Here is a 22,737-nt window from a genome sequence, read left to right as displayed (position 1 = left end):
CTTGATCTGCACGAAACTCGACCATTGTAGAACCAGTAAGCAACAGTGCTCCCATGTCCCAACACTTTCCTCCGCCGTGGCTCTGTCCCGTGTGCCGCTCCATGTGAAGATGTGATCCTCGGTCTGGTTGATCATCCTCGGAAGCCTCAACGAAAGCCTTCAACGAATAGAATGCCCCATGTTTGGTCCTTTGTTCCCAATCTGATGAATTTTTTTGATGAGCTGGCCTTTTTCCCCTCTTCTACTCTTGCTCGCTGTTGTCTGTGGGTCCGTCGATTCGGGAAGCATCAGATTGTATAAGGCTGAGACACGGACAACAAGGGACTGGCTGAGGTCAGCGGCCGAATTCCTCCTCCGCATCATCATCATCATCCCCAGCAGCTGTACTGTCAATACCATTTGCTTTGCTCTTCATCGCGTTCCAAAATATTATTGATTGCTTCCTTATATGAATTGATGTTCTGAATTGTCTTCAAGCCTTATCTTCTTGCTCCGTCTACAGTCAAACAATCTGTTCCCGGTGCGCCCCTGATTCCCCCGCAGTCATGGCTGCCATGGAGGAGTTGGAGATCCACAGCAAGGTAAGGAGGTTCCATGCATCAATTGGTGTATCTTTCGTTGCGATCCATGCAAGAATCCAATCTACCGGCTGTGTACTATTGCCCGCGCTGATGTGTATCCTCCCGCTCAGTCCTACTTTGTCCGTTGGGTCAATGTCAAGCCCGACCATACCATCTCTTGGAGCATCCAGCCGCACAAGAAATCCCTCAACTTTGGCATCTTCAAGCATCCCGGCCATTCCGGTGTCCTCAGTTCTACCAATCATCCTACCGGCGGCTATCACAGTACCGATTCGAGCGAGAACTTACCGTCGGCCAGTGCTGCCGCTGGCTCCCGAACCTCGGTCATCGAAAAGCTGACCAGTATCGGCCTCAAGCAGGTCCGATGGATTGGCAAGTGCGAAGCGGACAAGATCGTCAAGGGGACCTACGATGTGCCTCACAATGAAGGGGGAAACTACGCGCTGGTCTTTGACAACACATTCTCCAAGCAAATCTCCAAAACGGTCACCCTGGTGCTGCTCACTTATCCTACCCAGTCGGGCCCGACGAACCACTCGACCACTCAGCTCGCTCGCGAAGTCGATTTCGTTGAAAATGCCAACTCCGCGGCGCGAAAGCGAGGTAACAGTATCCTTTCTAAAGCGCCCTCTCAAGCCGTCAGCACGACCTCCGGGGCTACTCATACTGGAGTCTTGCACAAGCGCCGCAGGAAACGCCACCAGGGCTGGGCAAGGAGATACTTTTCATTGGACTTCACCTCGTCGACTCTCTCCTACTACCATGATCGCAACTCCTCCGCGCTGCGCGGTTCAATTCCTCTTTCCCTGGCTGCCGTCGCTTGCAATGAAAAGTCGCGTGAAATTTCCATCGATTCGGGCACAGAAGTCTGGCACTTGCGGGCCAGCAATGACCAGGACTTCATTGCCTGGAAGCGTGCGTTAGAAAAAGCTTCGTCCAAGGCGTCCGCCGAGGACTCTCACGCGCCCGAGGTGCTGCTTCGCGTGCCTTCCCAGCGTTTCCTCACCAATGCCGCGGAGGAACGCGAGTGGACAAAGGTGGAGCATCTAGTCAGCAAGGTATCAGGATCCCGGGATGCAGTGCGGCGACTGGCTAGAGACACCGATCCGAAATACTTGAATAGTTCGTCGGTGTTGTCTCCGTACGAGCGTCCCCGAGGTCGCTCCCCCAGTCCGCACCCGGAACCCAACGGTGAGGAGTTCTTCGAGGCGCGCGAGCGGCGTCCATTCTGGAAACGGAAACCTAGTTCAAACTCGAATCAGACAGCCAAGCGCTCCGGCGCGACGACGACGACTTCCTCAAGCTCGCAGCTGACGGTCCCATCGCCCGCCGCGGATGCGGCGTCCCTCGCTGGCGACCGGAAACCCAGCAGCATTGCCAGCCACCCGGATCATGTGGAAGAGATCCATGACCATTTGATGGCTCTCCTGCGGGATCTGGATAATGTAGTTAGCGAATTTTCGACGTTGATCGCCGAGAGCAAACATCGTCGGCACCCGCCTGGAATGACGGCACAGTCTCGGCTGAGCATGGAGTCCGAGATGTCGCAGGAATTCTTTGACGCCGTTGACGGAGACAATATGTCGCCATTGCTAACCATCAAGGGAGACAGTGATGATGAAGGAGCGGGTAATACCGCCCGGCAGGCCGAGGACGAAGCCGTCGCAGATGACGCCCCATCAGACAGCGAGGAAGAAGTGGCGGAGCCCGTTACCCCCCATGGTGGGGAGAAGGACTCACCCTTGTTCCCTTCACGCCCCAAATCACTCACGCCTCTGCCTCTGAGCCCTGTACGTCGCCGCAGCAATATCACTGCGCCCACAGTCATGCCCCCGAGCCTGATCGGTTTCCTCCGCAAGAATGTGGGTAAAGATCTATCGCAGATTTCGATGCCTGTCTCCTCCAACGAGCCGCTCTCGCTACTGCAACGCGCGGCCGAGGCACTCGAATACTCCACGCTGCTGGACCAGGCCGCGAAGGCCTCGGACAGTGTGGAGCGGCTCATGTACGTGACGGCCTTTGCAATCTCTCCGCTGTCAAGCAACCGCGTGCGAGAGCGAGCCATCCGGAAACCCTTCAACCCCATGCTGGGAGAGACCTACGAGCTCGTGCGGGAGGACCTCGGATTTCGATTCATCGCGGAGAAGGTCTCGCATCGTCCTGTGCAGCTAGCGTATCAGGCAGACAGCAAGGACTGGAGTCTTGCGCAATCGCCGATGCCGACGCAGAAATTCTGGGGCAAATCCGCAGAGATTATCACCGATGGGAAATTCCGGCTGACTCTCCACACGACCGGCGAGCATTTCAGTTGGTCCGCGGCTTCGTCGTTCCTCCGCAACATCATCGCAGGCGAGAAGTACGTCGAACCGGTCGGCGAGATGGCAGTGTTGAATGAGACGACGGGCCAGAAGAGCGTGTCGACCTTCAAGGCCGGCGGCATGTTTTCGGGCCGCAGCGAGGAGGTCGTCACCAAGGCGGTCGATTCTTACAACGACGAGCTGCCACTGGGGCTGACGGGCACCTGGACCTCGTCGCTGCAGCTCACCAAGAACGGATCCGCCGCGGGCACGGTGATCTGGAAGGCCGGGCCTCTTGTGCCCAACGCCCCCAAACATTACGGTCTGACCGCGTTTGCGGCTACTCTGAACGAGATCACCCCCATCGAGGAGAAGCAGCTGCCGGTGACGGACTCGCGGCTGCGGCCGGACCAGCGGGCGCTGGAGGACGGGGACGTGGACCGCGCGGAGCAAGTCAAGGTGCAGCTGGAGGAAGCGCAACGGGCGCGGCGGCGAGAGATGGAGGCGGCGGGCGAGAGCTGGACGCCGCGCTGGTTCAAGCGAGTGGAGGGTGACATGGGCGGTGCGGATGCGGAGGACGTCTGGGCTCTGAAGCCCGGCAAGGATGGCTACTGGGAGGAGCGGAGCCGGGGAACTTGGACGGGTGTGGTGCCCGTGTTCGAGGCGTAGCTACTATGTTTATGTTTATTCGTCTATGATCCTGTATAGACATGCATGTCGTATATAGAGCACTTCTATATAGAGATAGAAGTAGAGTTGCTTACAGTCTCGCCCTCTACTAATTATGGCCTTGGTGTAAACCACAAGGAGCAAGAAATAAGATTAGCCACGCTTATGCTTACGACTATCAAGCAGCCAATCGGCCCATGCTCATAACGACCATTACGCAGGAAATTTTCTTATAGTGGAAAGCAAAAGTAGTTTCATTCAGCTGCGGAAAACAAGTCATGTCCATCTCGTTTCTAGTCATCGGTATCGGATCGTTGTCGGTGTCAAAAATCATTCGCCTTGAGCATATATACAGCTGACATTCCAGAGCTGCTGTTCGGATATATTGCGCCAATCTCACATTTGTAGACAAATTCGGTCGGAAGATTCATGCAAATCAATCTTCGTCTGACTGATCATGAACAGCCCATCGGTGATTGCTTCGGGGCTTTGTTGATTTTCTGGCGCTCGCATGATCGGATGGTGGCGCACGCACCATTAGCGGCAGACTGTCCAGGACGGCGCGGTTGCCCTCAAAGTAGTGTACCGCGAATCCTCCCTGGAGAACTCGTCGAAGAGAGTTGAGTCGAATCCACTTCCACCAACGATCAATGCTCATGACCCCTTCCCTTCCAATCTTCACGCGGACCTTGCTCCCGTAATGTCGATTCGAATCCTGGTCGATCGCCTTGTTGTACATGGGGCCGCGCCGGGGATTCTCCACGGTCGTCAAGATGGAGGCAAAATTGCTGTGCAGGCTCTTCTTATCCCGCTTGCTGATGTGCTTGTTGTGCACGGTGGCCAAGGACTGGAGTTGTTGTTCCAACTCGTGGGTGTTATGGTACGCATTGTAGCGTTTGACGAGCTTTGGCCCGTTGCGGTCCCCGGCATCCATAAAGGACTCCTCGTCCGGTTCAACTTCCTCGTCTTCGTCGTCGTCGTCGTCCTCTTGCGGTGTGTAGCTCTTTTCGTACAGCAGGGCGATATTCTCGCCAGCGGCAATCTGCCGGGCCGGGTCATTGCTATTAAGCTGATCCATGAAGATCTGGACCGCCTCTTCGCTTTCAGCCTCCAGGTCCTCGATTTCTGTCGCGAGGTAGCCCCATTCTTGCAGAGCGGCCGTGACAGTGGCCGTATCGTCAGCGGCTTCGATTGAGTGGCCATCGGAGGCAATAATGTCCAGGAAAAATGTCATCTGGTCGAGAATGCTATCTTCGCCAGCACCACCAAAGCTGGTACATACCCCCAGGCAATGGATTGCGGCAGCTTTGATCACAGGTGAGGTCGAGTCGCGGATCGTGCGGGTGAGCAGCGGCTCCACATTTTCGTAGATGGTGTTGTCAAAGGCAGTGATGGTAAGAAGACTCAAAGCGCGAAGCGCCAGAGTTGTCTCTCGCACGCTGCTTTCAAACTTGATACTCTTGGCAAAAGCGCTCACAAGGTCAATGACACGGGTGCGGATACGATCTTCGATGTAATGAGATTTCGCGAGACGGCAAAAGGCAGCGTAGGCTTCTTCTCGGGCCAGGACGCTGCTCCGTTTGCGATCTAGGATATCTTCAACGACATCCTCAAGCTCTTCGGGCCAGTTGGCGTTTGTATCAACATCTGGGATGTCAGCCAGGTCATCCAGGGAACCGAGACTGTGAAGACCCAAGCACGGTTAGTTATACTTAGACTGTCATGAACAACAATTACGTCATCCCGCCCGTCGAGGACTCCTGCCAAAAAAAAAAGAATATAGGAGAGAAACGCGAGGAAAATAAACTCACCTATATGCAGTGTCGTCGCTGAGATTACCTTCATCCTCTTCATCGGATGGGGGTCTGCTGGCGTTGCGAGACGACTGTTTCGAACTTTGAGCAGAGGCTGCGCGAGAGGGACGGCGAGAGCCTTCGCGAGAAGCGGCCTTGCGGGACATGGTCTTGCCGCTCTCAAAGATCTGACGGCGTAGGTCAGGCATTTTGAGAGATTCGTAGAAGGAGAGATAGAAAAGAGATAAGGATGATTGAGAGCTCGTATAGATAGATGATCAAGGATCGTTAAGGATAAGGTTCGCAATAATCACTGGGAAAGTGAATATCTCAATACTAGGGTATGGAGAGAGTTGGCAGAAAGAATGTTTTCACAAAGACGATGGACATGATAAGACTGGAAAAAGAACCCTGAGGCAGAATAACGGTCGAGAAGGATCTGTTTGAAGGCTCAGTTGATGCCTACGATGAAAAAGGATGAAAAGACGATGAAGACGTCAATGGCAAACCTCTCTCTTTTTAACCGGACGCCGTGGAAGAACAATAATACGTAACAGAGAGCCTGTGCTTGCGCCCTGTCAGCAGGGTTCGTCCCCTGATAGTCTAGTTTACCTTACCCCTCGATGCTCTTTCACATGAACTGAACTATTTAATATTCCACCAATAATGAATCCTTATTCTTCTTTATTTCCTCAACCTCAAGCACTACTGCAGAGTTTCTGTACGCTCTCTGCAAGTCTCTTTCTTTTCTTTTTATATTTTCCTTTTCTTTTGCCAATCGCCGAGGGTCTTATCGCCACGTGATGCGGGGTCGCTTATCGATTGACGGAGCTTGTTTAAAGAGGTTCTTTTCTCCCTGGTACGTACACTGAGTAAATAGATGTCGGGTGATGATCATTTCAGGCCAGATTGGTATGGATGGTATCCTGCAGGCTGTCGCTGCCTATGGCTATCCAATAGTGGATTGTGTTTCTTGGTTGCTGAACCTATGCTATGACCCCCCCCCTGGCTGAAGGTTGCGAATAGGTAATCGTAATATGCGGATATATTCATGAAAGGGTATCTATCATGTATGCTTTCCTGTGCTCCTGGAAAGCACTATTATCCTCCTCATCGTGCTTCCATCGCCAAAGCTAGGATCCCCGAAGCTTTAGCACCCTCGAGATACTCCCTTCCTTCTCTTCTCCGCTCGTCCTCATCCTCATCGTCACCAACTTCAAGATCGACCTGTAAACTGGCATCGTATGCTCTCATGACGGTTTCCTCGTCCACACGTACTCCACCTTGGACCAGCACGCGAATACATTGCGCCAGGCGTGCAATCTCGCGCCGTGTCTGCGGTGGGATCTCGTCGTTCTGGCTGGAATAGATAGAACTCGATACCATCTCCTCCATACGGGTGATGGATACATTCTCCGTCGTAGAGGATGCTGCGGCCGCGCCGTCGGCGTGTTTCGAGATCCAGATGTAACCATTTACCCCAAGTATAATGTTCACCTCACCGCCTCCGTTCGCTGTGTTGACCGTCCACTGTTGTCTCCGGGCGCGAACCACACCACCCGTGCCTGAAGTGCCCATCGCCCCTGCAGAAGCAGTTCCTGCTCCAGGACCTCCCTTCACTGTCGAACTCGATGCTCCGCTACCACCGGTTCCCGCAACAGCGAGGAACACGCCGTTTCTGAGCTTGCCGTATTTCAGTGATCGCGTGTGCAATGATGCTGAGCCGTCTGAATGCACGCTCTGAACCTCTGCAACCACCAAATCCCCTTCACTGAAAAAGGTTCGAATCTGCAGTTCATCCGCGCTTGTCCGCCTACGCAAGATACCGCCCGGAAGATTGATGGCAGAGAGGGGTAGCTGTGCGAGGAGAGGGGCGGCGATATCGACCTTCCATCGTCGTGACTGAACCTCCACAATCCGTCCAACAACCAGATCACCGATTTCTGGGATATACCGGGCCCGCAGCGGCTGAACGGAGAGCAGTTTGTTCGTTTTCTGTACGGTACCAGCAACAGTGGCAATAATCGAAGTCGAGAGCGGATTTGAGTAGGTACCGTGGCCTCTGCGAATTGGTCAGTAACAATCCTGAACCTCCTGTGGAAGGAATCTGAAGATGGGCAAAATATCGGCGCCCGAAGGTCGGAAAGACCAACCTCATCCATTGTGGATCATCCGTCACAACTTCACCTGGTGTCACAATTCCTGCGCCAATCTTTGTTCCTTCCACTAAGCGGGGCCGTTTGCTGGGTCGAGAGCCTCCTCTTGAAGTCAAATCAACTCCTCCGTCTGAATCTATCGACATTGAATCGGAGTCTGAATCTGGATGGGGATAATTGGCATCCTCCACAACGGGAGGAAGAATAGTGATGGCCATTTCCAGGCGAAGAAACTGTCAAAGGTATTATTTCTCCGACTAATAGAGAAATGAGTAATGAGCTGAGGTTGGCTTTGGAGATTATGTTTGAGCTTCAAGAGCAGAAGATTCCGCAATCGAATTGTTCAAGAGCAAACAGGACAAACTGGATTCCAAGAGCACGTGAATATATCCAGCTAGAAATCAGAACTTATGTACGAACAGAGTATGTCATTGAAGTAATTGAGACAGAAATCCATATAAATTTGGCATACTTTCATATCAAGAGAAGAGGGAAATAAAAAATCTGTGTAGTTGCCCCGGTGGATTTTTATTGTAGTTACTCATGAATTAAATTAGGCCTTTCCATTTATGGTCATATCATACCCTCGCCAGTCAACATTTATGAGGAAAAATAAAAATAAAAATGAAAATAAATTTAAAAGAGAATGATAAGAAGCAATGAAAGAAGTAGGGTAGTATGGCCGAACGATGACGCACACCTCGAGTTTGTCAAATTTCGACACTTTCTGCGAGAGACTGCCATGTCGGTCAAACCGGATCAACATAAGAAATAAAGCGCAGTACTGGCAGTCCTCGGTAGGCAACTTCCTCTGCGGCACACAGCACGAAGGATGCTCTAGGAACCCCGGATAAGTCGGGATGTCAGAAGGAGAAACCAGAAGTATAATAGTACATGGAGGGAAATCAATGCTTGGAGCAGAGAAACCAGGTCTTCAGGCACCTACACCTGACGACCTTTTTGATGTGCGTTTGGTATTTGAGTTCGTGTCGTCCTTCTTTTTCTTGCTGGGACGGCTGCTGCCACCCTTGGGTCTATAGCCTGTATCGTCATCGCGCTTGCGCTTGCCTTTGGTGCTACCCGGAGTGGGACCAGTATCCATTAGGACGCCGTCCTCGTCATAAGCCTCCTCCTCTTTGCGTGGCTGGGTTGCTCTTTTGGACGCCCGCACATTAGTTGGTCGAGAGCCTGACTTCTCGGAGGCGTTCTCATGGTCCTGTAGGAAAATATGCGGTTGATTGCGCCGGAGCCAGTTGTAAACGGAGACAGGGTTTCGCAGCGCTAATTCCCTTTCTCGTTCAGAGAATGATGGCTTTTCGGGAATGCGACTAAGCTCAAGAGCGGCTGCTTCGTCGCCGAGCTTCGCATCCATACTCAAGTAGTACTCGGTCTCGTGTTCCGGAGTGAGATATCCGAGCTTCTCCTCCAGACTGATATCCGTAGAAGAATCTTGTCTTATGGGCGGCACCGCCGTATGGGGTACCTTTTTGAGGGCAGTGTAATGCAGAGGTGGTGCAAATGCGTTGCCTCGTTTGATATCGTCTTCCAGAGTGCGATACGCTTCGAGGGTCATGCTGCCAGCAGCCATCTGTGCTTTGGCATCTTTCAAGATGGATTTGGCCGTTGCAGTATCAACGTACATGGGCGACCGTTCAGGCGTCGGCAGGAAGGATGAATCTCCCGGGGCACTGAGATCAAATCGCTGATTCGCTGGGACGTGCAAACTTTCGTTAAATTCAAGGAGAACCTCTAGAAGTTGGCTGTGGCAGGAAAGTCAGTCCTCGAACGAGCCTGTCTCTTTCTATACATCCGCAGATCTTCGCTTACTCGTTCTGCTCCTGGATTCTCTTTGAGAGGTCTTCGATGCGCAACTCTTCGCGGATCAGAGACTCGCTCTCCTTCATCCCAAGCTCGAATTTGACTTTAAGTTTGGCATACTTCTTTCTATAGCACCCGGGGGTAGCCATATTAGTTCTCATATCCATGGCTAAAGCTGCGCACTGAACAACCTACTTGAAAGAACGATATGACTGTTTCGCAGGGGCACTGGTCGATTCGTCGGGCAGACTCTCGGCCACGGAGCGGGAATCCACGTTTTCCTGTGACATGTCGAATCGAAAATTGATGCGGAGAGGCGTATTCGAGGCAGCGACACGGACAAGAGATTAGTGATTGATGAGGAAATGGCGAGTGTTAAAAGAGAGCTCTAAAGGCGAGCGATGGTGTTGATGGCTGGTCACCTGTCGCCAAGTCCGACGGCCGCAATGGAAAGATTGTTGCGTCGGCGGGTGTTTTTGCCCGCCGTAAAAAGTTTCATTCCTCTCCATTCATACCAAAGACAATACCTGAATGCGCTTGACTCACTTGAGCAGTCAAAACAGGTTTCTATTGTGAATTGCTATTTCCCGATCTCATTATTCTATTAATTGCAGTGGACCACTCTTTTAGAACGATTATAGCGTCATTGACGAACCTGATTTCAATTCGACATGGCTGGCCTCGGTGAAGGTAGTCAAAAAAAGCGAAAGCTGACAGACGTTCCTGAAATTGAAATCGATGTGTCCGCTCCTGAGCCTCCGTCGAAAAAGGCTCTGCGTAAAGCCAAAAAGAAGGTTGTGGAACCTACGGCAGATTCTACAACGAAGCAAGAGGGCGCTGTGCCCAGCGAAAAGCAAGAAGACGAAGAGCCCAAAAAGCGTTCAGACTACGGCATCTGGATTGGAAACCTGGCCTTTTCGGTGACCAAAGATGATCTGCGCAAGTTTCTCACCAGCAATTGCACGTTTGCGGATACTACAATCTCCCGTATACATCTGCCGAAGGGTCAGGAAAAATTTGGAAAGGCTCAGAACAAGGGCTTCGCTTACATCGATCTTGCCAACGAGAAGGCTGTGCAGGAGGCAGTAGGGTTGAGCGAGCAACTTCTAGCTGGGCGCCGTGTGCTGATCAAGGATGCAAAGAGTTTTGACGGAAGACCAAAAAAGTCAGAACAGGATTCCGCGGCAACTGCTACAAAACCTCCTTCGAAACGGATATTTGTTGGCAATCTCGGCTTCGATGCTACAAAAGAAGTCATCGAGGAACATTTTGGACAATGCGGTACCGTCACACACGTACATGTGGCAACTTTTCAGGATAGTGGAAAATGCAAGGGCTATGCTTGGGTGGAGTTCGAGGATCTTGCTGCCGCTGAAGCAGCGGTGAAGGGCTTTGTTATGGTTGACGAAGACGAGGAAGATGATGAGGGCTCCGGAGAAGAAGAGTCCGCAAAAAGCAGGAAATCGAAGAAACACAGACAGAGGAGGGTTTGGGTGAACCAGCTCCTTGGTCGACGAATGCGCATGGAGTTCGCAGAGGATGCCACGACACGGTACAAGAAGCGGTTTGGTAAAGATGGGGATGGCAAGAAGAAAGATGATTCCGTCATTACTGAGGTGGAAGATGGGCCTGTTGAGCAGGAGTCGACTGGAGACAGGCCACAACGGTCACATTCTGGAAAGCCCAAGCGAAACAACAAGCCTGAATACTCAAGATACGCCAAAGAAACCGTGCAGAAACTTAGCGGTGCTATTGTCGAACCCCAAGGAAAGAAAATCACTTTTGATTGAGACTTGTCAATATAGAACCGGCGGCAGAATGGCTTCTTCTCATATGCTATACTGAAGCTTTTCATTCAAGTAGTGACTGAATTTCAACCAATTTTTCTTTGCGAGTCATTTAGAAGAATTGTCATTATTGTAGTAAATATTGCCTAGGTTGATCCTGAACAGAATAATGTACTGGGCTATACCAGACACCCATACTGCTGTTAGCATGAGCGTATTTACTTAGTACCTAACATTCAAACTGGACGACAGGCATAAACAAGCTATGACCACTTTTTGAGCTAGAATCCATCCATTAGCTTACATTATTAGCTAGCTCTTCTTGTAAACATTCAACCCTGACTGTAATATAGAATTTCTTCATCAACTACGGATAACTAATAATGCTGACTTTATCTGATCGCCATACCTAATGTGATTAGCTATTCTTATGCCTAATGCCTAACCAGTCTAACCGTCGAAGGCTATGTATCGGATCTATGCTAGTAATTCTAGATTCGCTGAGGTGGTTTTGGGGGCACTAACCAGATTTGGATAGTTGACATCGAAGAGAGATGTCATGGCTCATGCTAACAGCGATCAACTTTGATAGTGCTTGTCTTGTTTGCATTTCCCTCGACTGCCCAACCGTCCCACAATCCTCGCCCTCGTTATCGAGGTGCATCTTCCTCTAATCCGCCCATCGACCTTTCTACGTTCACTCCCCCCTCTCCATACACGTGTTCGAGTTTTTGCCGCTTCTGTTGATCGTTCCCGCCCCCCGGTCCTTGCAATCCGATCATCTCGCCGCTCTTCGTTCCTGGTCGGTGCATCCTTCATCCTTACCTCAGTCCTCCTTCCGAAAAATCACCGTGACTCAAAGGAAAATCGCATCCGGTCTTCAATTATATCCCTCCTTTCCATCTTTTACGCCAACCGAAAATGGCCTCACGTCGTCGCAACATCGGGGCTAGCCGGCGGAGGAGAAGAAGAGATGAGGAAGGCGAGGATGAAGGTTCCCTAGATGGAGGATTGGAAGATGATTCGTTAAGCGAGGGCTCGGTCATCAGTCATCCCGGTGATGATGATGATGATGCTGATGGCGAGGGAAGCGACGAGAGCGACGTGGAGGCTTCTTCGTCCCCGCACCTGGACAGAACCAACGGACCTCAAGTGAACGGCCTTGTGCCTGAAATCAACCAGCGGTCTGGACGACGCCATTCCTCATCTCCTGCCAAACGACACACGGCTACTGCTGTGTCAGACACTGAGGCCATGATGAACGGATTGACGCTGTCTGATCACACGAGTGAAGTGGCGGAAATCCACTTTGATGATATGAAGGGGGAGTCTGCTTCACTGACAGGAAGGACACCATCTGCACCTCCCACAGAAGCGAAGAGAGGGACTTTTGCGGAGCGAAAACGCCGCGAACACGAAAGGTATGCAAAGGAGCGAGATGAGAATCCGGCCTTCGTGCCCACTCGAGGACGCTTTTTCCTTCACGATAAGCGCTCCACCGAGTCTGGCTCGAATGGCCACAGGCCGTTCAACAAATCAAAATCGAGACCCTATGGCCTCATCGTGGATGGCAATGTTCGCAGGTAAGCCTCCCTCAACTCTTTGTCATGTGCTCCCGATAGCTAACCATCGTTCCACTCGCAAGGCACTCCAAACCTGATGCTAGTGAAGGGCAGTGGGCACATGATCTGCACGAGATGGTCGCAGGAGATGAACCCGTCAACAAGCCCTCTGCTGTACCAGGATCCATGTCGAATTTTGCTCCAAAACCTGTCCCTACGGCTCCTCGTTCTACGCCCCCGAATAGGTCTTTCTCGAGCACCACCCTGATCGGCAATGTGCCTGTCGTAGTATTTCTGCAGGGCATGGCTCGGCCGATACCTTTCCCTGCCGTTCCAAAGAAGCAACACACTCGTCTCCCTCAACATCGTCCCCCGTTACGTCGAGACAAGCCCGTTCGCATATCGTTCCCTGGACAGTCTCCGAGATACATATTCCCCTCGACAGAGCGCTCGTTCATCTTTATTCCACGAGCGCTGAGGCCCAATCAGCAGGGTTACCGTGGCAGGGGCCGAGGTGGATTCTATGGCGGACGCCGTCCGAGTATTTATGCAGGCTCCGTCTACACCCCAAGCGTCACTGCTAGCCGGAGATCGTCGATGGGCAAGCCAGCCTCACAGGATGGATATCCCTCGCCGACTGCATCTGTATTGTCCAGGCATACGGTGGTTACGACCGAAAATGGGAAGCCAATCGTTCGTCTGCCTCCGCCTTCCAGGCCATTAGGCGGCGTGCCACCCGCAGCCACTGCTGCTGGTCCCGGAGCCGTTGTTACCGCGTCACTGCCACAACCTATGCCTCAACCTCAGCCCCAGCAACCCTCGTACCGCGAGAGCCGCCCGGCTCCTATCCCAATGCATCAGCCTCGTCCTCAGAAAGCGGTTTCTGTCGCCGACATAGAGACTCCTGCAAGCTTCTCCTTCAACGCCCCCCAGCCACAGCAGGAACAACCATTCCAACACCAGGTCCCTATGCCTATCAATGGCCCCGGCTATGGCGCCGATGCTCAATCTGCCCATGCAACCGGGACGCCTTCATCTCACATACCCGAGCGAGCAATCCATGCTCAGCCTTTCCAACCATACGGCTTCCAACAAGCCCAGCCGTTTTATCCTACCGCTTATCCCCCCAGTACAGTATACTATCCAGTTTCTGGAACAGAATTCCCGCAGTACAACGCAGCCGGCATGCCGGGAGCCTCCCTAGTGCCCTATCCCCCACCGGGGCAGCAAACTCCATATGTGGTTCCAGGAGCCCACGCCGCCTCCGCAGAGCAGTCTTCGCAACCAGGCACAGTTGCCCATGAGGCCGGTGGCACAGTTTATTTCTACGACGCCACGCAGATGTGGCCTAACGCATCCTATGCCACGCCATCTGCACCGGGGCCTGGTGGCGTCATCGGCATGGGTGGAATGATGACTCCTCCAGGCACAACCTACTATTATCCGCAGCCGCAGGGTGGTGTATACTACGCTCCGCAATAAAAAAAAAAAAGAGGCATTTTCGACGTTCTTGCTTCCGTCACATTTCGATACCTTAAAATATTCGTACCTTATCGTGTTCGTTATCCCCTTCTGCCTTTGTTTTACATTTTCCCTTCCACACATTTCTCGTCCTGCGCTTTAGTCTCACTGTGATGCCACGCAATCGATAATTCCCAAAACTTCTGATGTCGACTATAGGAGTCTCGTCCATTGTCAACCGTTGTTTTCATCTCCTCGTTTCATTTTACTGTGCCATCTTCATGCTTCCTGTCTGATGAAACTCTCCGTGATGCTGTTTCCTTGAGCTTTCATATGGATTGTTATTAGATAAGCCACCTTTTGCATCCTTAGCGACTGTCTTCTCATCATTGCGGTGCCAATTTTTTGTGGCCGGAAGCTCTCATGTTCTGTACGCATTTTCCCTGCTTATTATCTTGAAAGCAATGTGGCATTGATTTCCCCGTTCCCGGTGCTGTCCCCTCCTTTCTTCGTGGAACGTGACGTTTTTCTTTTTCTCCTTATTCTTTTTGAAAGGCGGACCCTGGAAATCTTCAAATATTTACCTGTTTCCACCTTGTTTCCACCCTGTTGACACCCTGTTGACCTGATGGGTCTCTCGATAATTCCGCTCTTGTCTTCTATCTACATTGTTGTCCGTGGTTTGTTCCGCCGTTCGCTGCGCTCTAGCATTTAGGAATGGTGTTTACACTGTGGCGTGGGCTATAAGTTCAAATATGAAGGAAAACAACCTTTGCGATCCAGCTTCTTCTCGTCTTGTTTGGCTGTAGGAAGGATCCGATGCGATGAACAAAGATTATGACTAATCTAAAGAATTGGCGAGATGGGATGGGGTCGTATATACATACTACAGGAGCACGTCGATATCGTCAAATGAGCATCACGCGTTACCCTTAAAAGACAAAGGATTAATTCAACCTGTAAACCCAGGAGAGGGGAATAAGTAGCCAAGGATAAATATACAGTAATGATGACGACGATGATGACAATAATAAGAATAATACCAATGGGATCTGACGGTGTTACCTGCAAGTATGCGAAGTACCTAAGGGAATAAGGTAGGGATAGTACCAATAATAATAATGATAAGGATAACGATGTGAGCTTCACCGCCTCATTCTCCATTGAACTATTGTAACTTGTAAGGTAAAGTCTCCTTGCCCCCCCCCCCCAGGGAAAGCCGAATGCGGGAGCAGCAGATGACCTTCCTCCTCCGCATCTCTAGACTCTAGTCGACCTCTTAGGTTGTTACGTAGCCCCCCAGGCAGCCTTCTGCCATACCTTACCTTTACCTCACTTTATTACCTAGCTCTGTCTCGCTCGCTCTCTCTCTCTGTCTCTCTCCTCTCCTCCCTCTTCCCCTACCTCTTTTATCTATTTAGTACATCATATCTGACTTCATCCATTGTATTTTTCATCATCCTCATCAATTTCTCAACCTTTTCTTTCATCATATTGCTTCTCACAACCTTCTTCCTTCGATCCCTGCTCATCTCTTACGTAGGTGACTAGTGCCTTATCTCTAGTTCACCGTCACCTTCGTCACTCTATCTACACCATGGCTACCCCCATTCCGCCGGCTCCAGTCGGACCTGCAACCCTAATCACTATCAAAGTTCTCTATAATGACAGTACTCGACGCTTCAAGGTTCCTTTGAGAGAACTGGGTGCTCGGGTTCTTCCCCAGAAGGTATGTAGATGGTCTCCACCCTAGCTAGCTCCGGTCGGAGCATGAACCTCTCCCCCATCAACCACACTAGAGTTTCTGCCGACCGCGGCTAGCAAGCTCCCTATCCTGTTCAGCCGTGAATTCTTGTCTTAAATGCTGCACTTGATATATCTTGAGAATACGCTGAAAGGAATTACTATCCTATTTTGGTTTTGTATGATGCTAACGAGCTCGCGTGCTCTAGCTCCGTCAACTCATTGGCGTCCCAGCGGATAGCAACGTCATATTTGAACGCTACTCGGACAGCGCTGGTTGCTACGTCCGCTTAGACAGCGAGAACCTCGCAGTTTACAAGCAACTCTACCGTGCTGCTAAAGCTAAATTGAAGCTGCGCATCAAAGCGACATTGGTCGATGAGGTGAATGAGCCTGTTTCGCAGCCCTCTCCTGCCGAGAGTGCTCCGGAGGAACAGGGCCCAGCAAGATACAGCTACCTGGAGACTGTCCTGAGTTCTCCCCCACCTGTCGTTGGGGCCGAAGTAGTTCCGCCTGGCACTTCTGAATCGGTGCCTGACCTTTTAGGTGCCCTCGAGAAACCCGCTTCAGTTGGGCCCCAATCTGTTCAGTGGACAAAAGATAACGTCGCACCCGCTCAGCCTTGCTATCGAGACTTTGTCCTAAACACAGATAACGTCGATGTACCCATCGTCTCGCACAGGTCCCCAACTGGGGTATTCTGTATTGACTGCAACAACTGCGGACGTTCTATTCCCAACGAACACTACCATTGCAGCCTTTGTGAAGACGGAGATTTCGATCTATGCTCTCAATGCGTAAACTCGGGGGTCTCGTGTCAGTCTGAAGATCACTGGCTGATCAAGCGTATTGTCGAGGATGGCATTGTCACTAACAGCACTACTGAACGAGTGGCTCCTCGCAAGGTTGAGAAACCGAGAGAGCCTAAGACGGGGTCTGAAACTCTGCCTGAACTCGCTCCCGAGAAAGTCCCAGAGCCTACTCCAGCTACAGCTGAAAAGTACCCACTTCAACCGGTGGAGCGGATCTGCAACGCTTGTCTCAAGGGTGAGTTACCTATTGTCACACGAGGTTTCCGTTGTTGCTCACTCTCGGCAGATTTCGATGAGACCAAGATGGTCACATGCGCTGACTGCGAAGACTATGACCTTTGCGTGACCTGCCTTCTGAAAGACGCGCACGGCCATCATCCGGCTCATCGTTTCTCACTCCTCCACGACCAAGACTTCTGCCTGAAGAGTCTCGTGCAGTCGCGTTGCAGCCCTGGCCGCCATCACCAGCATGCAGCGATCTGTGACGGTTGTGAAACGGTATGATTAACCCGCTGTTGAATTGAGGTTTCATCGCAGGCTAATATATACTCTCAGCGCATCATTGGTGTTCGCCACAAATGTCTGACCTGCCCCGACTGGGACTATTGCTCGGAGTGCGTTGGCAGCGCCGCGCAAAGCCACCCAGGCCATCGCTTTGCACCCCTTTATGAGGCCATCTCGGAGCCACTACAGCATCATGAGGTTCACTATGGCATCTACTGCGATGGACCATTGTGCAAAGACAGGCCGTTCCCCCGCTACATCACTGGAGTCCGGTTCAAGTGCTCTGTGTGCCACGATACTGATTTCTGCGCCAAATGCGAAGCCCTACCAACCAACCCCCATAATCGCACCCACCCATTGCTGATGCTCAAGACACCAGTGCGCGGCGTTACTATCAGCAACTCCGTGACTGAGAACGGGCTCGGTGGGCCCGTCATCCTTGCAGGTGACCAAGTCAAGAGATCTACCTCCGCACAAGCCAATATTCCAGCGGAAGCCGAGACGTCTTCAGAGGCGCCAAGCAGCGTGGAAGAAGCAGCTGTGAAGCAAAAGGAAATCGCGGAGCCATCTCCAACAGCGGCCGAAAAGGCGCAATCCAAGGTGTATGAGATGCCAACTACAGATCCGGCTTCCAGCTATCTCGCTTACTTTACACGTGACACTGTCCATGACGGCACCGTCATGCCACCGAATAAGGTATTCCAGCAGACATGGACACTCTACAATCCTGGACCACTTGCATGGCCCGCTGGAAGTAGTGTGCGCTTTGTGGGCGGTGATTCGATGTTCAATGTGGATACCAATCGCCCCATGAGTCTCGATGCAGTCTCCGCCGCTATGGAGAGCAACCAGCTCCTCGAACCCTTGGAGCCTGGCCAAAGCGCCGACTTCACGGTGACTCTGAAGGCCCCGAGCCGGGTCGGTACTGCCATCTCGTATTGGCGCTTGAAGCTCACCAACGGCATGCCCTTCGGTCATAGACTCTGGTGCGATATTCAGGTGCGCGACGACATGGCCACGTCCACCAAGCTGGAGCCTGTACAGGAAGCCTCTCGCGAACCCGAGCAACAGGCAGAGGCGGCTCCGGCCGATGACACTGAACGCACGGGAAGTCAAATGATCTTCCCTACCCTGGACAAGGAGTCACCGGTCGGGAGCACCCACCAGGCGATGGTTGCAGCTCCTTTGACTGCCCCTTCCGTGTCCAATCCATCTGAGCAAGATGTCCTTGAGGACGTGGAGAGTTTAACCTTGGATGATGCCAACACCGAGACCGGGTTCCTGACCGATGAAGAGTACGATGTTCTGGATTCCAGCGACCAAGACTATCTGGAAGCCCAATCTCAGGTCTAGAGTCAGTACCTGCATGCTTTGGTCTGCCGAGCGAGGCCCTTGTTTTTAAACTCCACCACATGGGCGTAATGAGAGGGGACGGCGAAGGATGCATGGATCAGGCTTCTCATCTCTCTTCACTATAATTGTCAAGAATCACATACGATGAGGCGGTGCTGCAACATTTTTGGGAATTTGACTATTTCAAAATGGCTATTCGAAGAATGAACGGAATGGGACAACTGGGGGTACTCTTCTCACTTGATGTGTTTATCTGTGCTCAGTTTTTTAACAAGATCATTTTTTAACAAGATCATTTCTCCAACTATCGCCCAAATTGTTGTAGCCATGGAACTTCCTTTCTTCGACACCGGTATTGTGCGACGAACCCTAGATACAAGAGTGAGAGAATAGTGGTGAGGGAAAGCTGCGCTCGGTTCTGTTCGGCAATTCAACATTATTGTCCGAGGTGCACAGGCCGTATGCCAAAGCTCCATCGAGGATCTTCAGTTTCTTCTCCACTCTCCGAAGAGCTGTTGCTCCATGAATGGCTGACTGACCAATCGAAAGCCCACAATTGATGGAGCTCTCCAAGTGCCACCGTTGTTAGCACTTACTACATGGGACCATTCACCATCTAGAATTCTAGATACTCCGTACTGCTGCATTCCTTCCCCGCCCTTCGGCCCCTTCCACAGTGAGAACAGGCGGAGCTATCACATAGTCACATTCTCAGCCTATGCTTTCTTTTCTCCTCCTTCCTTTGTCTCTTCGCGTCCTCCTGTTGCATGAAATGGGAGGAAAAGCAGACGCAAGTTTATAGCAAAATATCTCGCCCTCTCCTAGACCAAAGTCACCCAAACCAACAGGCAAACCAGTACGGAGGAAGGCGACGACGAGACCGTGTCGTGACACCATGGCTGGCTTCGTTCATCTTGCTCTTCTTGCCGTCTTGGCTGCGACTCTGTATGGCCCTGTGTATCGGCAGCTCACCATCTTGGGGGTCTTCCGGCATCCGGCGCCTCTGGTGATTGTTGAAGGACAGGGTTACCACAAGATTGCCGATACGATGCAATGCGAAGATCTGCATTACTGGCAGCCTACGAATAAAATATTTACAGCATGTGAGGATTCGGTCTTGCCACGCTTCAAGTGGTTCCCTCCGTTGGCCAACCTGGAGCAGCCCGCTGTCACATCTACCGGCTCAATTCATGTCATTGATCCCAAGGTACTGCTTTCTTCCTGTCCTACTGGCTTGGGCTATCTTGTTGACCTGTTGGTTAGACAATGAAGTCAACAAGGCTCGCATTTGAGAACTTCTCAGGCCCGTTCGTGACGCACGGAATCGACGTCATCCAGGACCCGGAGAATCCCAATGCTGTCTATATCTTTGCTGTGAATCATCTGCCGAATCCAGAGTTTATACAGGACGGCAAAGATGTTCCCCAGGCGCGATCTCAAGTCGAGCTCTTCCACCATGTTTTGGAATCAAGCACCATTGAGCATGTTCGCTCCATTCATCACCCGCTGATCGCTACACCCAACGACATATATGCGGAGAGTCCGAATTCTTTCTACGTGACCAATGATCATTACTATCGCGAGGGATACAAACGCCTGATTGAGGATATTATCCCGGCAGCCAAGTGGTCGAGCATCATCCAGGTACAGATCCAAGATCTAAAGTCCAAGGACGCGGGCAAAGGTATCGACGCCTCAGTGGCTTTGACCGGGTTACACAACAATAATGGACTTGGTCATGGTGGATCTAAGGACGAAATGCTCATCGTCAGTTGCTTGGGCGGGACTCTGTATCGCGCTCGTCCGAACAGTGGCAACCGCACGATATCTATCTTCGATGAGATTCGTGCGGGTGGCCAAATTGACAATCCCACTTACTACTCAGACCCGTATCGTACTGCTGCAGACGATGCCAGCGGTTACGTTCTGGCGGGAATGGCACGGCCTATTGATCTGTCTAAACATCACGCTGATCCCAACGCTAAAGATGGAGCCATTGTATGGTACGTGCGGCCCAAACCAGGCACGAGTGAGGATGGAGAGAAATCCACAGAATGGGAGTCGCGTGTTGTTTTCGAGGATGATGGCACTCTCATTCGGACTGCTAGCACCGCGCTCTTGGTTCCCAGCGAAACAAAACCTGGGGAGGGAAAGAAGGCATGGTTGTTTGTGACCGGATTCGTCTCAGAGAGCGTTATTGCCGTTGAAATTGACCTTTGAAGCAAGTCTCTTGTATAAGACAGCATGAAGTCCACCTCGATATCTCAGAATGATCTCCACGTGTTGATGACCAGAATGAGAGACATAGCTGATAGTACATCCTTATCCGCAGCGGTAGGGAATTTTGCAATAATTTTAAAGTCATGGCATGTTCGTAGCCTAGAGAATTATTGTCGACGTGATGATTGAGGCCTTGCAGCCGTGGTGCCTGAATTATACTCTGCCTGAGGCACCCAACTCCTTCCATGTGTCAACATTCGGACCGTCACCATCTCACGCCAACGCTTCGCCGCTTCGTTCCTCAATCTTGTCAAAATGTCTCTAATCTAAGATCTTTAACGATGCCATCGACCTCTTCGACTCGCACAGCCCTGCGTTTGCGGGGCAATTGCCCAGCCATCACCGCCATGGCATCATCCCTGGTTCAGCATCAGCACCTCCGCTATCAACCTGCCGCCATTCGCAATTGCTATAGCCTTTTGACTCGCGGCTACGCCAGCCCATCATCATCTCCGAAATCACATACGCGCTCCCCATCGTGTGCCCAGCCGGCCTCCCCAATTGTCCCGTCCACCTCCTCAACGGCGACCACTTCTCTCGCCGACGATGTCAACCCTCCGCCGAGCACCCGGCCAGCAGACCTCAACCTTCCAGAGCCAGTGTCCGCGTCGGCCGGACCGGCCGACAAGCTGAAACGCTACGTCGCGCTGGGCCGCGCGTACCTGTCCTTCTACAAGACAGGCCTCAAAAACGTCTACCACAACTACCGCGCCTCGCTCCCCCTCCGCCGCTCGCTGGGTCTACCCGCCTACCTTCCCACCTCGCCTCCCCCAGCACCCTCCACCTCCAGCACCGACAGCAAGACCACCCCTTTCCGCACAGCCGTGCACTCCCAACGCCTCAGCCGCGCCAACTTCCAGCTTGTCCGCCGCGCCGCCTACGACGTCCGCCGCATGATCCCCTTCAGTCTCATCCTGATCGTCTGCGGCGAGTTGACTCCGCTCGCCGTCCTGGTCCTGGGCAACGCCGTCACCCCCTTCACCTGCCGCGTCCCGCAGCAGATCAAGAAGGCCCGGCTGCAGCGCGCGGCCCGGAAACGCGCCGCCCTCGCCGCCCACGAGGCGCAGTCGCGAGGCTCCGTTACGGGCCCCACGGCCGGCTCGGACGCCGAGCTCGAGCTGTTGGCCCGCGAGTTTGCACATGCCAGCTGGGTCGAGAAGGCCTCGGCCCAGGAGATTCTGCAGGCGTGTGCGGCGTTGGGGCTGGTGCGGACGCATACCCGGCCCCCGGCGCTGGTGTCCTGGTTGTATCGGCCGCGACTGCGGCGGTATGTGGAGTACCTGGCGCTGGATGATGAGCTGATCCGGCAGGGGGGAGGGGTCCCGGCCATGGAGGCGGCGGAGGTCAGCATTGCGGTCGAGGAGCGAGGGGGTGTGGGCGTTGCGGACGGCAAGGAGAGTTGGGAGGCAGAGAGGGAGGAGAGACGGTGGTTGCACCGATGGTTGGAAAGGGCTTAAGGCCTACAAGTGTATTTATTTATTCATGTAGATTACTTGGGATAGACGATCTCTGGCCCATGATATGAACTAGAACCGAAAGATATCTTAGCAATCCGTGATTACTTGAGAAGATCACGGATCGAATGACAGGCCCAAGGCCCATCGTTCTCATGGCTTGATTGTATTCCATGGACAATAAGTATCCGATAACATAGGTGGTTGTGGGCTGGCGTTGCCCTTGAAATGTCATAACTTTTCAGCTACTTCTATTTCCTCCAGCCGGTTCGGCCCGAAAACACGTATATCGTACTATACACTCATCATAATTCATATCATTATTAAGAGTTCATCTCACTTCGTGCCCAAACCCAGCTAATCCAATCATATAGTGTAGTCGTTATATATGGCCCATGGACGCCCATGCTTGGTGAAAGAAAACCCCCCATCCATTTGTTGAAAAACCATCCGCTTCTAAGATACCG

At 52.2% G+C, this 22,737-nt stretch overlaps 9 protein-coding genes across 9 annotated transcripts; 6 read left to right on the top strand and 3 right to left on the bottom strand.

Moving 5' to 3' along the window:
• Positions 1-545: 545 nt before the first annotated feature.
• Asppvi_006134 (oxysterol-binding protein related protein OSH3) lies at positions 546-3,547 on the top strand (the record flags this gene model as incomplete). The annotated part of the gene is made up of 2 exons (XM_043302039.1): positions 546-581; positions 692-3,547. The coding sequence occupies 2 exons, from the start codon at positions 546-548 to the stop codon at positions 3,545-3,547; spliced, it is 2,892 nt and encodes a 963-aa protein (XP_043157974.1).
• Positions 3,548-3,983: 436 nt separating this feature from the next.
• Positions 3,984-5,549, bottom strand: Asppvi_006133 (IFRD domain-containing protein; the record flags this gene model as incomplete). Its single annotated transcript, XM_043302038.1, has 2 exons — positions 3,984-5,229; positions 5,359-5,549. 2 exons carry the CDS (start codon positions 5,547-5,549, stop codon positions 3,984-3,986), a joined length of 1,437 nt encoding a protein of 478 aa, XP_043157973.1.
• Positions 5,550-6,450: 901 nt separating this feature from the next.
• Positions 6,451-7,714, bottom strand: Asppvi_006132 (exosome non-catalytic core subunit RRP4; the record flags this gene model as incomplete). Its single annotated transcript, XM_043302037.1, has 2 exons — positions 6,451-7,402; positions 7,494-7,714. 2 exons carry the CDS (start codon positions 7,712-7,714, stop codon positions 6,451-6,453), a joined length of 1,173 nt encoding a protein of 390 aa, XP_043157972.1.
• A 716-nt stretch (positions 7,715-8,430) lies between these two features.
• On the bottom strand, positions 8,431-9,604 carry Asppvi_006131 (uncharacterized protein; the record flags this gene model as incomplete). The annotated part of the gene is made up of 3 exons (XM_043302036.1): positions 8,431-9,256; positions 9,324-9,440; positions 9,510-9,604. The coding sequence occupies 3 exons, from the start codon at positions 9,602-9,604 to the stop codon at positions 8,431-8,433; spliced, it is 1,038 nt and encodes a 345-aa protein (XP_043157971.1).
• Positions 9,605-9,985: 381 nt separating this feature from the next.
• Positions 9,986-11,104, top strand: Asppvi_006130 (putative RNA binding protein Rnp24; the record flags this gene model as incomplete). Its single annotated transcript, XM_043302035.1, has 1 exon — positions 9,986-11,104. The coding sequence occupies one exon, from the start codon at positions 9,986-9,988 to the stop codon at positions 11,102-11,104; it is 1,119 nt and encodes a 372-aa protein (XP_043157970.1).
• A 918-nt stretch (positions 11,105-12,022) lies between these two features.
• Asppvi_006129 (uncharacterized protein) lies at positions 12,023-14,145 on the top strand (the record flags this gene model as incomplete). Its single annotated transcript, XM_043302034.1, has 2 exons — positions 12,023-12,684; positions 12,768-14,145. 2 exons carry the CDS (start codon positions 12,023-12,025, stop codon positions 14,143-14,145), a joined length of 2,040 nt encoding a protein of 679 aa, XP_043157969.1.
• Positions 14,146-15,721: 1,576 nt separating this feature from the next.
• Positions 15,722-18,536, top strand: Asppvi_006128 (ZZ type zinc finger domain protein; the record flags this gene model as incomplete). The annotated part of the gene is made up of 4 exons (XM_043302033.1): positions 15,722-15,853; positions 16,077-16,914; positions 16,966-17,177; positions 17,235-18,536. The coding sequence occupies 4 exons, from the start codon at positions 15,722-15,724 to the stop codon at positions 18,534-18,536; spliced, it is 2,484 nt and encodes an 827-aa protein (XP_043157968.1).
• An 895-nt stretch (positions 18,537-19,431) lies between these two features.
• Positions 19,432-20,756, top strand: Asppvi_006127 (serum paraoxonase/arylesterase family protein; the record flags this gene model as incomplete). Its single annotated transcript, XM_043302032.1, has 2 exons — positions 19,432-19,743; positions 19,800-20,756. The coding sequence occupies 2 exons, from the start codon at positions 19,432-19,434 to the stop codon at positions 20,754-20,756; spliced, it is 1,269 nt and encodes a 422-aa protein (XP_043157967.1).
• Positions 20,757-21,097: 341 nt separating this feature from the next.
• On the top strand, positions 21,098-22,273 carry Asppvi_006126 (uncharacterized protein; the record flags this gene model as incomplete). Its single annotated transcript, XM_043302031.1, has 1 exon — positions 21,098-22,273. One exon carries the CDS (start codon positions 21,098-21,100, stop codon positions 22,271-22,273), a length of 1,176 nt encoding a protein of 391 aa, XP_043157966.1.
• Between the last annotated feature and the right edge of the window lie 464 nt (positions 22,274-22,737).

The sequence above is a fragment of the Aspergillus pseudoviridinutans genome (assembly GCF_018340605.1).
Source record: "Aspergillus pseudoviridinutans IFM 55266 DNA, scaffold_4, whole genome shotgun sequence".
In the NCBI taxonomy this organism is placed as follows: Eukaryota; Fungi; Ascomycota; class Eurotiomycetes; order Eurotiales; family Aspergillaceae; genus Aspergillus; species Aspergillus pseudoviridinutans.
The sequence above is the reverse complement of the archived record's forward strand: the minus strand, read 5'-3'. Positions and strand labels throughout refer to the sequence as shown.